This window comes from Corvus hawaiiensis, chromosome 1 (assembly GCF_020740725.1).
Source record: "Corvus hawaiiensis isolate bCorHaw1 chromosome 1, bCorHaw1.pri.cur, whole genome shotgun sequence".
NCBI lineage: Eukaryota > Metazoa > Chordata > Aves > Passeriformes > Corvidae > Corvus > Corvus hawaiiensis.
The window spans coordinates 27,208,724-27,223,749 of NC_063213.1; the positions used below are offsets into that span (position 1 = coordinate 27,208,724).

Below are 15,026 nucleotides of genomic sequence, written 5' to 3' on the forward strand. Positions count from 1 at the left end.
TATGGAAAAAATAACTCCTGTCCTGAGGCTCTTGCACTATTACCCAGAGATGCTTGAACATCAGGCAGGGTGTCTCAGCTAGGTTTAGGAGTAAAAGGGATGTTGCATTATTGATTTTATTTTTGGTAGTGAGTTATTTTTGGTAGGAGTCATTTTCAAACAGAAATGTTGCAGATTTCTGTAGGTCAGTCAGACTTAATACTCGATCAGCTCTGCAAAAACAAAAAAAAAGAAAGAAAAAAAAATTGCCAGTGACATACAGTTTATCAGGACAAGTTGTGTTCCATTAGCTGCTCCAGGCTTCCCAGGAGTGGAAATTTGCACTAGCAGCCCAGAATGTGAAAGCCTATGAACTGAGGAAAACTTCTGTGGAAAAACAGTGCTCTAGGCCAACAGGATGCACCTGAAAAATTGTAGGATAAGTTCTTGCCATATTAAACCACAGCTGAGAACATGTGCCACCTGACACCCTGGAGAGTTTTGATATGGGACAAAGGTTAGTGAGTCCTTGAAGTCCACAAGGAATTCTGGTCTACAGAGTTATCCAGACAGCTCTGACTAACAGTGGTGGAGACTATATTTGCTCCCTTCTTTAAATACTTTGATTATATATACGGCAGTATCTATCTGTGGCCAGATGTGTACAAGCTCTGTGGAAAATCATTGGATTATAGTGAAGCCAGACATCCTCCTTTCAGCTACTTCCTTAGACCTGCTCTAAAGTACAAAACCTCAGAGATATTAATCACAGGGAAATTAAATTTTTTGTAGACTTTTAAAAAAGCATTAAAAATCCTTTAACAGATGTTAAAGTTATTTTATCTCAAATATTAAAACTGAAACCAGCAAGTTTTCTACTTGACTGGGAAGTGCAAGAGCACCAGAATGGGTGCTTATGTAGGAATTAAGAGTCTATTCATCTGTGTGTATCTCAAACAATGTAGTGCTGAACTTTGATACTGATATTTCTTTCATAATAATTAGAAAGATTCTGGTATCAGTAATTAATTATTCTGGATATAAAGCAGTGGAATATATCTGATTTTAGCCCTACAGGAAAAATGCTTTTTTCAACTGCAGGTTAAAATATTTTAAAAACTGGAAGATATCAAAGGCAGAAGAACACTTTAAAGAGTGTGCACATACTGAGGGTGTTCAGTGCCTCTTATACCATTCCTCTTGCTCATTTGTCAATTGTCCTCTATCACTTCTGGACCAAGCCTTTTTTTCCCACCAGATGTCATTTTCACCACAGATTCAGACCCTCCTCCTGGCACTCGCTCTTGTCCGTTCTGTGAAGACTCTTCTGTCGGGAGGAAAATGCAAGCACTCTGTAACTCCAGTCTTACAGAAAGAATCACTGCAATGCAATTTCCTCCTTGCTCAAAAATGAACTGCGATGGGGGAGAGTGGATGCAATTCAGACCATTCCTTTCCTTTATGCAATGAAACAAAGAGGGAATCCAGGGACAGGAGAACCTGGGAACACCCCCTTTAAAACTGCACAGCACGAAAGACCACTATTTTATAATGTCTGATGACTCCTTGCAGGTGTCTTGGTAGCTTGCAGAGGCATTGGTACACCACTTGTACTGATTTACAGGGCTCAGAAATCAATCCTAAGTGCTTGCCCTGTACACACTGTTCACAGGGGACTTCAGCTGCTGCTCTGCATGACCTGTCCATAATTCTATCCCTGCGTCTTCTGTTACAAACCGTGTATGGATAAGCTCTAGAATGTAACGTGCAACTCCAGCTTTCTCAATAGAACAGTGTGTAGCCATTCACATCTGCTAACAGTATCAAAACAGTTTTTATAGCTTCTTACTCCTGTTAAGCTTTGCAGAGACAATACAGCTGAAGTGCAAGGCTGGTGCATTATTAACAGCACATTCGCCGAGTTCCCCATAGAGAATAATCTCTGTTAGTATTGTGCAGCCTTGCTTATGCCCTAATGCTGCATTGAATGTAGGGCTGCTGGGTGAGAAGCAGCTCAGAGTTTACCTTAGATGTGAACTGGAGCCATGAACATGGACTTTCTCAATGCCTTTCTTCAGAGAACAGATAGGATTAAAGAGGCTCATCATAAATACAGAAGGAAATCCCAGGTGTGACTCAAGCTACACAGAACTGCTGAGGCCTAAATTTTGCTGCTGCTTCACATGCACTCATGAGAAGACAGGATTTGTTCTGCATTTGTGTACATGGAGTGGACCTGATGCGTCTCTCATATTGATGTATTTTTCAGTGGTACATAAGATAAATGTTTATTTTATGTAGGAATATAGTTTCGCTATGTTTTCCAGTCATTAGCTGAGACTAGCTAATGGTAATTTCATTTAAGACAAATTGTTGGAAGCAAAGGATTTAGCTGTACTTCTCACTGAGCATAAAAGCATTGCTTGTGGGGTTTTTTCAGGCTGACGTTTAAGTTTAAAACTGCTGAAATGATTACTGGGGCTGCTGAACCTTCCTGGTGTAATTAATGCAACTTACAAGAAAAGGGAGTTATGCATGAAAACTTCAAGGACTTCTCTGCAGCAAGAATACCTTGAATATGTATGAGTTGGTTGTAAATAGAGATCAGAAATTGTGTGAGCACTTAAAGGCAGAGAAAGTTGCTCTGTAAACCTAGTAGATGCCAAAGAGCTGCTGCAAGCTGTAACATCTAAGTTTTGCAGACCTGGCCCTCAGTCTTCCCAGCTGAGTGCCATCATAGTCATGTCACTTGTGCTTCAAAGGCAGAGGTAAGGCAAATTATGCATATGGAGTAGTCATTTCTCAGTATGCAGCAGGTACAGTGATGTGGTGGCATAATTTCAAGTCTGTGAACACGATTTTAGATGGAGTTGAGGACTAAAAGGATTGGCCATGTCTGCAGAGACCTTGGTAGGGAGACCTTGGAGCTGAAATGCTAATAGAAAAGAGAAGCATCTATAAGCAAAGCTTTCATGATGAGCTAGAAAAACTGGCAGAGCAAGGGCAAGAGCAAGACGTGCAAGAGCAGAGCTGGAGGAGCAGGCAGGGCTCAAACAGGGGTGCAAGGTTCAACCAGGAGAGCAGGTAGCACTTCTGGCCAGGAGCAGCAGCTAATGCTGTAGGGCCAGCAGCTTGGACAGCTTGGATAAAGCCTTGTTATCCTCTTCTGCAGGTGACAAAGCCCTGGGACCTGCTGACTGCAAACTGAAAAGAGATTGATAGTAAAGAAGATGAGAAAACAGCCTACACCAAGGTGCTAGGGAAGAAAGTTGTAAGCTATTATAATGCAACTTTGGTTTTGTCTTATTGCTCTCTTTTTTCTCCCATTCATTAAAGTAATTTATTAAGAAAATTGATACAGTTTTATGTGCAGAAAAAATAGGTATTTGAACACAATTTAGTTTAATTTTTCCCAGTTTTGGCATGGGGATTCAAGCTGATGTTTTATTACTGGCTGCTGAAGTTTAAACCTGGCATGGCTGATATCAACCAAAGGCTGTCAGAAATGTTGTAGAAGGCTGTGTATGATCTCAGGACATCTGTCCTGAATGGCTACGACATGTCATAATAGGTTCTTTTGGCTGCAATTGGAAGGGATATGCTATTTAAGTGAATACCCACTTCTTTTCCCTTCTATTAGTAGGAAATACTGACAGATGAGGGAAGACAGTGGCAACTGAACCCATGCCAGGCTTATCTCTACAGTATTTGCATGGGGAGGTGGATCTGACATTACAGAATGACTGAGGGTGGCTGTGAATCTGTGCTTACTATAGCTGTATTAATATAATTTTGATTTTGTAGATTTGTAAAAATAACATAGATCTTCACCCCTTATGAAATGGAGTGTTCATGCTGTTGGTTGGTTGGACTCTTGAGAAGCATTTCCTGCAAAAAAAACCAAAAACCCCACAAACCTGAAATTGTCAGAACAAAACAACTGATAGTTATGAAGCACTGTGACAATCAAACAACAAGAGCAGAAAAAATGTTTAGAAGAGACATATGGCTTACCATGCTGGCCCATTTTTGGTTGATCTTTTTCCAGTCCTTCTGCTCTCTCAATATAACCTCTCTCTCAGTCCCTCCTTTATTCCATAAGCCCATCTGCCTTCATCTGTTAATTCAGCCCTCTGTTACTACTGAATTGTTTATCAGCCAAATGAATGTAGATGATGAGCTCTTCTATTCACTCCAACCTAGTTAAAAACAGGTCTGCTACTCAGTGGTGGGCCGGTGTTGAGAAAAATGTAAATAATTAATGATTTGTCTGGAAATCCTTGAGAGGGAGGCCAAAACATCTGACCATTTGGCATCTTCAAAAAAATTTTCAAGGCCTGGATGCAGGCAGGAATAATCTCATCTTCACCAACCTTCTGAGTAAAGAGTGATTTTTGGCTTAGTGTGCTTTCACAAGCTAAGAAGAACACCCCTGTTTGTCTTGAGCTTGATTCTCTTCCAGTTCAGTCTGGTAGAGATTTATGAGATGTCTGAACTGATCCAACAGGCTTAACTACTCATGAAAGGTGAAATTTCAACTTTTTTCTCCTCCTTGGAAAGCACTGCTTGTCCACGTGCTTTCACCTCTCCGTAGTGTACCAGTGGGAGCTGTTGGTCTGACTCCTGTTCAGCTAGTGGAAAATTAACCCAGTAAACAGTGGGTACTGAAAGACCAAGGGAAAGCCTCAGCAAGAAGGTATGGGACCACCACATCAGAAATTGGGTGCAGAGCAAAACCAGAAGTATCCCCTTTCCACAAGGATTCATTTATCCCTTTTGAATACCCACTCTCATCAAAAGAAAAACTTCTCTGGCTGTGTTCTAGCACAATGTTAAGGCATGTATCTAAACACATTAATAGTTGCTGGTCAGTAATTTAGCAGTGTTGCCTGTGTGAAAGGTAAACTTGGTGAACTTCATCAAAAACTAGTCCTCTTGGGAGAGTACCTTCAAAACCCATTCGTGTAACTAGAGATTTTCTCAGTTTGCCCCTTCAGAGGAGGTCTCCATTTGAGATTAAAACTAAATATATTTTAATTTAACCAAATCACTATGGTGCTGTGACTCTCCAGGGGTCCCTTCTCTTCTGGCTTAAGTGTTGTAGTTACAATGTAGGGCCAACTTTTTTCATAGACAATTAAGCAACTATCCCCCTCTTCTAGCAGGGATTCCTAAGAAGATAAGACTTGCATATATACTCTGGGTGTCCAGCTTTATGCAATCCATGCAATCTCTAAACTGGTTGAGACCTCTGATATGTATTAGATGAGGGAGTCTCAAATATACTGAGTTATTTTAAGTTTTATAACAGCCAGGTAGAGGAGAAGAGACTCTGATAAAGGGTATTCCAACCCCCACTTTCCGGGTGTGGGAGAAAAAGCTGTAATATGAAATCACCATTCACTGAAGACATATCAAAGAAGCTACAGGAATACTCATCAAAATAATTTCATTGGTAGAACAACTTGTGGGCTCAATCTTTGTGTCATCGAACATGCTTTATGAATTTTTTTCGTTAAGTAGAGCCTTAGTTGTAAAAATAATTGGTCTCTTAGTAGCATTATCATAGGCTTTACACAGGAAAAATATGCAGTGTGTTTGCCCACGTAGAATAATGTTTCATAATCACTCTTCTGTCAGGGATGCTAATATTTAACCTCCTTCTGTTTTGAAGCTGGTTATCATTTGCTCCAGAAAGAGAATCAAGGTAGAGGAAAATGAACTTAACAGGGGCAAATGTCAAACCAGTGTATATCTACATGTAAAACAATTAGGAGAAACTGCAAAAATCAGGCCATGCAAATGATTGCAGCTGAGGGGCTAGAACTCTTTTGATCAAGTTGGTTAAACGCTCCAGTAATTCAGTTCCTCTGTAAAGAAATTTCTCTTTACACCCAGGATAAAACAGGGATGGAGTTAGGGCTGTTGCATAGCACGCTGTGTGCTCCTCTGAGGAAGAATATTTATGGGGGTCCTACTAGGACAGAAATCACTTTTACACTTGCTCTATATCATTCCCCAACAATTATAATCTTTGGTCAATTGTTCTAGGAGACTGTCCATCATGGCCTCCCCAGATGTTCAGATCTGGGCTGCCGGAAAGGAAGGAAGATTACAGGGACTAAGAAAAAGGCAGCTCCTGCCCAAGAGCTGTTAAAAGAAAGCACTTTGTTAAGGCCTGAAGTCTGAGCACCTACACCAGACAAGCACCTCCTGCTGTGCATAAGTGTGGCATCAGCTGAGATACGAGCAATCCCATCTGTGTAAGCCAAAACACAGTAAAAAGCATCAGACAGCATCAGCCAAGAGCCTCTTTAAAGACAGTCTTTGTGTGTCAGTAACAGAGTTCAGAGTCCCAACAGAGCGAATAATCCAAAGTCAAATCCCACAGAAGACAGGTCTGAGAATATCACTTGGACAAAATGAGCCTAGCATCAAGAAATGCTGCCCTAGATCATCTGAGTGGCAGCCTCAAGAAATGCTGCCCTAGATCATCTGAGTGGCAGCCTCTATTGGGCAAAAATTGTGTTTATTGGTAAAATTTAGTGAATATTAAGTTGCAGAAAAGAGATGTACTTACATGGCATCTAGCTCAGCTGGAGATGAATCCAGCATAAAAACTTAGGATATGTCCAAATGTACACGTGAACTGTTAAATTACCATATTCTGTCAAGGTGGTGGATTCCCACTTATCAGTCATCCAGTCTTTATTTATTCAAAGGCCACCCAGTGCCAGTGGCAGGATAATGGTTGTCCTCTTATGTTTGACTGATTCAAAGGGCAATATAAAGCTTAAGCAGCTTAAGTTATTCGTGGACTTCATATAGCTTTAAGGCAGGAGCATCCCTAGTCAGTGATTTAGAGACTGACCATTTCTTCTTTCAAAAGCTTTCTTGGAGAAGGTTTGGGTCTGTTTGTACCCGGCCCCCTACAAATGCAAGGTATGAGTATACTCTGTGAGAGCCTTACTCAGTTCTACCATCATCACCCAGATCAGCACAAGTCTCGAAGAGAAGGACCTCAGTGGGAATTTTTGGGGTTTTTTTTATTGGCTGTAACACAAGAACCAAAACAGCTGTCTGTTTCTCCAGATCGAGGTGTGCCTGACATTTTTTAAGAATAACTAAATTCCCCATTTTTTTCCATTTATTTGATCAAAGCACTTAAAAATAACTACAAGGTATGCTATACCAAGTAGACATTCCTCTGATACATATCAGGCCTGAGCCACCAGAATGACAGATTTCAGAAATGCAATTGAATCTGTCCTGTGCCAACTCAAGAGTGTGTGTCTATGTACCTCAGAAGTATTTGGTAGGAAAAGATATGTTTGCTTCATCTCGCTTTTTCCACACCCTCCCCAAGACAAATTTTTCTTGCTTTCATTTCCTGCTCCTGCAGGACTACTCTCTGGCTGTCAAAATTCTGCAAAATTTCCTGTGAAACAGACATGCATTTTGGTCACTTGCTGCCTGAATCATCTTCATCTTAAGCTGCCTGCAGATCAGTCCCGAGGCATGAATAGGGCTTAGCTTATGTCTGAAAAGACACCAGGAGTTGTCAACAAGCTTGTGGGACAGCAAAATGTGCTGTTTTGCTTAGTCTGTGGGAGGCTGGGGAGTGTATAAAAGGTAGGCATATGAAATTCAGGGGTTTGTTTATTATATAGATAAGAATCTGAACTGCCAAAGTTTAGTCTAATTTTAAAGCTCCTTATGCATTATGCAACTCTCCTCCTTTTCAGTAAAATGCAAAGTTACAATGCAAACCACTTTATTTCCAATATGTATTAGTTTCATTCTTTTGAGGAACAGCAGGGCAAAATGTCCTCTTCAAAGCCTGGTTCATTTTCTGAACCAGTTGCCACACTAATCTTCTGCTCAGTATTTGAGTGTATGTCTACTGGAAGTGAGTATGCATTTTGCCTCTTGATCTTAATTTTGATCTCTGGTTTTACTCAAATTCCAGCAGGAGACAATTCTTAACTTCCTTCTCTTATAGGAGATTCAGGATGTTCTTTTCAGTCTTAAAGGAAAGCAGGGTGGTAGCCCATGAAGAAGAAAGCATATGCTGTATCCCCTCAAAGGGATTCCTCTCCCCAGGTCCACAGTGCATGACAAGGTCTTGTGCTTCATAGCTCATGGCCCTGAAATGTGTTCATGGTGGTTCTGACTCCTTATTGCACACCCATAATGTTAAGCTGCCTCTAAAATTCATAATCAAGACTGAAGTTTGAGCTGCTGGATTTAGACTGTTTTTAGGACATGTGCATTTATCAGGTTTTCCTAACTTACTGTTTTTGATAAAATCAACATATGTGTCCACCTTTGGAGATGAAAAGCATGTCTCATTTTAATACATGATGTAGGATTACACCAGTAACCCACAAGAGCAGAAGGAGCTGGGTAAAAGCTCTGAGGGGGCAATGAATCAAGAGTGAGGAGGCTTGGACCAGTTCTCTATTCTCTTCCAGAAAATTACTGTCTGACCTTTGGGGAAACACCACCTTTTCATTCCTCTGACTCTCTCCCTCATCTCTACTTTTTTTCTTTCCTATTTAAACTTTCAAAGTGCAAAGGCAGAAGCACATGTCTACTGTAGGCAGTTCCAGTGTAAATGTTGATATACAGATTTAAAACAAGGAGGCAAATATCCATTTGGAGGTCTCCTGTAGGTATTTGTCATCATGGTCCACTGCAATCTATGATCAGTGGATGGCTTTGCTGGATGAGGAGAACCAGTGTGCTTGCCCAAACATCACCTGAATTTTTCAAACACCTGCGGAAGAGTGCCCTGAGACGCACATTTGCTCATTTGGACTTCAGGACCTGGCATGCCTTTTGATCTGCCTTGCTCCTGGGGAAGAGCTGGAGCTGCTTTGTGATGATCGGCGCCCATTTCTTCCCACTCTTAGTGCACAGGGAATTAGCCCACTCACTGGTATTGTGTGTGGGTAATTCTGACTGTTGATATATTTCTTCTTTCAGTAATGTTATAAATTACCAAGCCATTCTCCTCCTCAAATCCAGTTTGATTTTTCTTCTGAGGTTTCTGCTTAAACAGGATTCCAATTTCTCCTGTTTCACCTCTTTAAGAAAGGAAATGAGATGATGAAGTAGAAATTAGAGGCCACAATGTGTCTGAAAGTATTTTGGAGTTAATTGATTAGCGAATTAAAATAAGTATTTCTTGCACCGATACCCAGCAAAGTAAGTGTTAGATCCAAAGAAATTTGTATGAGGGAAGATTGCAAAGAAGGTTTTAGACACAAACTTAGCTTCATTTGTGAAGTTACTGGACACATTTGTGACTTTTATCAACATGTTTTTGCATTAAGACACAACTTAAGATCCAGAAGACTGTTAAAAAATCGATATATTTAGTAGTGGGTAGGTGTGAATCCACTCCAACAGGACGGTTTAAAAAAAGCGCTATTTAAAAAAACCTTTTATCTAGAAAAATAAGGTGAGGGGGTAAATGGGCCTCTGCAGGATTTTTCTGTCTTTTCCCTCTGCCAGCTGACAAGAAGAGCTGTTCTTCGGCCCTTTTGGCCAGTGGATGCAGACATAGCAAGTTGCTGCTGGAAGCTGTTGTTCCCTGCAGTCCCAGCAGCTCGTGGTCTATTTTCAGTGAGCCGGTTTGCAAGACCTGCGGGAGAAATTAGTGTAGAGCACCTCTATCCCATCCTGAACTGCATTTTGAAACTTGCTCTTTTCGCAGCTGTGGTACTGACTTTCTTTGTCCTGGGGTTCAAGCCATAAAGCCCTGTCCAGGAGGAGAGGCTGGAGATGACAGTGGTGAAGGGTGCATATTCCCTAGGGGAGGAGACACAGCTGCTAGAGTAGTAGTGCCGCCCAAGCTCTTGTTTAGGTGAGCGGGGAAAAGGCTTTAATGACCACCCCCGGAGGCTCTGGCACTGGTGAGCAGTTGGTGTGAGGGCGGCAGCCCCGACTTCAAGGGGCAAAGAGGAGAGAATAGGTTGATTTGTTTCCGCCTCCATGCCCGATGTAGGGTGAGCTGGGTTGTGTGCGGTGATGTCCCCGTGGGATCAGCCGAGGAGAGCCGGGATGCCGCGCGGGGAAGGATGGTGTTAGAGGAGCGAGCGGGCGGCCCGCGGGCGGGCTCCGCGGGCAGCCGGCCTGGGACAGCGCCGGGCGGGCGGGAGGAGCGCTGAGGGGCGGGCCGGGCCGCGCGGCGCTGCCGGGCGCCCACCGCGGCGTGTGGGTGGCTCCAGGCGGCCGGCACCCAGCGACAGGCGGCGAGGTGGGAGGAGGCTGGCGGGGCGGAGGAAGAGGAGGAGGAGGGAGCGCGGCGGTGCTGCGAGGCGTATCAGCCGGTGCTGGACTATGGTGCGGCTCGGCGGGGGCTGACACGCCGGCACCCCGCCCGCCCTCCCTCCCTCCTTGCCGGCTGACAGGCACGTGTGGGATGTGAGACCTGCCCTCGCCGGGGGAGCATGAGCTGTGCCCAGGCCGGCATTGTCCAGGTACGAGGGGCTGCTGCCGCCCGGCCCCGGGTGAGGGTGGTGGAGCCGGGGCGGGGGCGGGTGGCGTCGGCTCCCAGCGGAGAAGTGCGAGGCGGGATGGAGCTGGTAGCGGCCTCGGCTCCGGGAAAGGCCCTTCCCGGGGCGGGCAGCCCCCGCCCGGCCGGCGGGATGCGGTGGCGAGTCGTGGGTGTGCGCTGTCACTGTGCCCGGCTGCGCGGTGCCGCCTTTGTGCCTCGGAGGTCCGTGCGGGATGGGACCCCCGGCCGTGCCCGAGAGCGCTGCCCTGGGCGGGGGCGACGGTGTGGAGGGGTCGCTCTCCGAGGAGCTCATTGGGCCCCGGTGGGTTACGGGCTGAGCCGTCGGCCTGTCGGCTGAATTCCACTAGCGAGCAAATAGTGTAGAATTATGATGAGCGACGTGCCGGCGGGGATTGACATCATTTGGGGATGTAGATGCACGGAGGCAGTGATGAAGAGTCCCGTGCCAAATTTTTGGTGGTTACGTCCCTTCCTTGTAAAAGCAGAAGCCCCCAGTTTTGGTTCTTGGCTCCCTGACAATGCAGCAAAATTTAAAGCTCGAACTGCCTTTTTCCCCCCCTTCTCTGTTGCTGTAAGCCAATCTTGTGACTTCATATTTTGGTTATTACCTTGTGTTATTATGTAACTGCATTTTTTGTTAGCAATTAAATAAAATAACTTATAAGTATGTTAAGAACATTGCCCTAGCCTGTAGCATTGTCAAATGCGTTTCTCATTTTGCAACCTGCTTAGATAATGGTATTGTACTGACATGGGCAGTACAATTCATTTTGTTCTCTCGTGCATCGTTTCCTGTGTGTTTCTCTGTAGTTGCAGAAGAAATCACTCGGCCTGGGTTTAGATTTTTGCATCCTGCTGTTTGGAGCTGCAGTAGTGCCTTTTTTTTTTTTATGCTGCACTCAGCAGAAGTGCGTAGTGAGACTGTACAACAGTCAGTCAGGCTGTGCTCCTGTCCCTGTGTTTACCAGCACCACTGTTGCGTTCTGTGGGGCACCTAGCCCTGTCTGAGCAGGGCAGCAATTAGGGGCAGGGTGCTGCTGTGCCAGTGGTGCCACATAGCAGGTGGTCAGCTGTGCCTTTCTGATTAGTGCTCATGTGAGGATTGCAGTTATTACAGTAATTCATTTTAGCCTGGGGATTCATTTTGAAAATTTGGGTATTCCACTAAGAAGGGATTATCATTTCTCTGTGTAGTACGTGTGTTTTGTGAAGAAGTGGAGTATGGTTTGTATCCTGGCTGCTCTCTCTGCTTCCCTTCTGTCTGTCTCTGAAGTGCACACCCAATTTGGACAACACAGGTGCAATGTTGATTTTCATGCTGGAAGCAGAAGTAGATGTAAAAGGCAGCACACGCTTAGTCAACCCACAACACTCATCCTGTCAATGCAGTCTCAGTCTAGTACAGGCGAAAAGAGTATGTGTTCTTACAGAGGAAATGTGTGGTCCATTTACTTGTTTGTTTCAGGAGGGTGAGCAGGGAGTTAGCTCAGAACAAAGAGTGGTTGGTCAGATGGCCCGCATTTGTGAGCAGTGAGCAGTATGTGAGTTAAGGGTGGATGGCATGTTTTGTCACTTGTGTGATACTATTGCTGATGTGTTTCTGACTTAATGTGACCTGAGCTTTGGACTCCTAAACTTTTAGTATCAATCAGCTTACTCATTTGAAACCCGGGCAGGCCAGAGCATGAACTGATCCAATCAGTGACTTTAGCAGGAACCGTCAATATCTGAATGTGACGGTGATTTATTTGAAAGCAAACTGTGTACACGTGCTCAGAACATCCCAAAGAATTGATCCCAAATCCATATGCTCAGTATTTTAAGTGCATTCTAATAAACAATATAGTGCTTATTCTTTTCCAGTAAATAACTGGCTAAGACTTGTTACTAGAGTGCATTTTTCAATGGCTTTGTGTTTCATGTACATGGCATGCGATCTAGCATCCTTTGCCATTGTGAGATAATCCCTGTGAAGCTTCGTGGAGTTTTGCACGTGCTGTGTCTGATGCTAAGTAGCGTTCCTTCAAGGTAGTGCTAAATCCTTCTCCTTGTCTCCTTTTGAATAGTCTTCTTACAAACAATGCAGTGACTTGGAAAAATAGTGAGAGTGAAATTTAGCTTATTGGCTGCCTTTTGAAATACCGCAAAAGATGCGGCCAAGGTATTGTGGGGAGCATTCGAGTTGTGAGAGTGATGGTGTTGAGCAATTGGTGTTGGGTCAGGAGCTGTTCTATCAAAGAGGATAGGCTGCCTGTGTTTTAAACCTGTTGGATCTGCCTTGTGGATACAGGCATTACAGTTGCCCCTGTGGTTTCACCTCTGAAAGATGCTTGTAAAAAATACCCAGCAAAACAACCTCCTCATTTCCACACCAGTTAAACATGCTGCAAAGTTCAAAGAGAAGGGCTTTTAGTAATTAAAAAAAAAACCCAGTTATTCCAAAGTATCTTAGTTTGGGATGATAGATTTTGCCAGAGAATATAGCTTGTCTTCACTATGACTTTTGATCTTTCTAAATATCTCTATGGTCCTATGTCTTTACCTGTGTAGTTTCCTCCAAAGTTAGGGGTACCCACAAGGCCTGGCTTCAGCATGTATAGAACATAGTCTTTGTGGGCCTCCAGAGACAGGGAGGAGAACTCAAGCTTTAAACAAGTGCTCTGGCTCACTGTCCTTGCTGTTCTGTAGAACGGGTGCTTGCCAGTGTAAGCTGAAGTTATGCCTTTGTGAATACTGCCCCAAACAGTTCAGCTGGGTATCTATGTACACGTGTGGCTTACACGAGTGGATCATGCCTAGAGCTGCCACAGCCTTCTAGCAGATACAGCTATGAATCCTGATTGCATTGGGAGTCATCATCACCTCAGATGCTCCCTTGGCTCCAGTGGCACCTGTGCTGCCGGGAACATTGCTGTAGCATTGGCCGTTTCCCTCAGATTGGCTTGCAGTATCTGGAGGATGATCCTGCCCATACGGGTTTGTGTATCTGCCTATTAGCCGGAAAAGGAATTGTGACACCCCCTTTTCTTCAGGATGTCTGTTGTTTGTTTACACTCAGTGGCTTTCTCGGTTTTGGCAATAAGGAGATGAGTCAGTTTTGCTTCTGTTTAAGGCTTTTTTTACCCATTTTTTCTGTAACATTTCATGTGCTGTTGTGATTCTGCAATGGCAAATACTGCAGGTGTTTGGTTTAATTCCTTAGAAGTGTATTTCTATTGGCTATTAGATATCATGACCATTAATTCTAATAAATTTTAGAACAGACTAGATCTTACGTACTTCCATATTTGTCCTAAAACATAGCAATACTTTGTTTTCTACTGGTAATATCAGAAGGGTGGGGGTTGTGCAACTCAGAAAAAAAAAAAGTGAAGCCAGTAGTGAAGGGCAAGATAAGATGCCACCTACTCTAGCTGATGTTTTCCAGCTGAGATTTGAGGCCAGCAAGATGCTTAGAATTAATTAAGAAGAGATGTCAAGGTTCTTTGATGCAAGGATTCCAGGGTCATTTTCCTTACAGTTGATGAATGGTGGCTAGGCTGTATGATGGGCTTGTGAATCAGTCTTGGCCTTTTTTGATCAGCCGTGTCTGGCTAGGGTATCCTGTCGTTAGCTCTGAAGTAGGAAGTTGAGGTTCTTCAGGCAGGGCTCCTTCAGGAGGTGGTGGGGCTGTCCCTTGGCAAGATGGTGTCCTCAATCCCAGATGTTTGTGGAAAATGGACCAGAAAGACTGGTCCAAACTACAGGTGAAATGGGCTGTTGTCCCAGGCAGCACACTGCTGGGGGCAAGAGGCTGGCTGTGGACTGCTTTTGCTTTTGCAACAGGGAGGAGTTGGGTTGAAGCAGGGCAGCAGCTGAACCCGAAGCGGGGTTCCCTTGCTGCAGTACCTGTTGCAGCTCCCATTTGTCCTCTCCCTCCAGTGGCGGCAGCAACAGAAACCACTGTCAGCTCCTCAGGACTCTCCTTCCCCCAGCTTTCCACTTATAATCTCACCCTCCTTTTCCATGAGTTCCAACAGCCTTAGCTTGATCTCAGCTCCTCATCCTTTTGTCCAGAACATTGCCTATAATGCAGATAAACTGTGAGATGGCTTGGGGGCTGGGGTAGAGCGATATGGCAAGTCGTTTCTTTTAGATCTTAAAACAGGGGAAAACCCTGGCTCTTGTGTTAGAAATATTGAAGTCGGTGATCAGCGCTGTGTTCCCCAGGGAATTGCTGTGCTCCATTGTATTGCAAAGTTCTCTGAGGACGCAGCAGTGCAGGCAGCATTCCCTTGCTGCAGAGCAGAAGGTCTGTGGGAGAGAGCGTGTGCACAGCAGTAAGGAAGCCTATTATTGAGACCTACGCTGTGGTTTCATTTTGTGCATGTAGCAAAACAGGCTCGCTCTTTCACACTTTCCAGATATTTTTATATTTCTCTGCAGATGCTTGTAGAACACCAACATTTGTTTGGTTTCAAGCCTGAATTAAAATTCCCAACCAATGTCTGGAGGCAAAATCAAAAAGGCAAGTATTTCTCCC

At 44.1% G+C, this 15,026-nt stretch overlaps 1 protein-coding gene across 4 annotated transcripts in view; it reads left to right on the forward strand.

Annotated features, from left to right (window-relative positions):
- The first annotated feature begins 10,264 nt into the window (after positions 1-10,264).
- The window catches only part of HECW1 (HECT, C2 and WW domain containing E3 ubiquitin protein ligase 1), a 264,963-nt gene continuing 260,201 nt past the window's right edge, over positions 10,265-15,026 (forward strand). For 3 of the 4 annotated variants that reach the window (XM_048297557.1, XM_048297546.1, XM_048297548.1), the window contains exon 1: positions 10,265-10,466. Coding sequence is in view for 3 of the 4 variants with exons in the window: in XM_048297546.1 (XP_048153503.1) it covers positions 10,437-10,466 (30 nt within the window). In the remaining variant the exon portion in view is untranslated. The remainder of the gene's footprint in view (positions 10,467-15,026) is intronic. The other variant, XM_048297575.1, reaches the window with a different exon arrangement.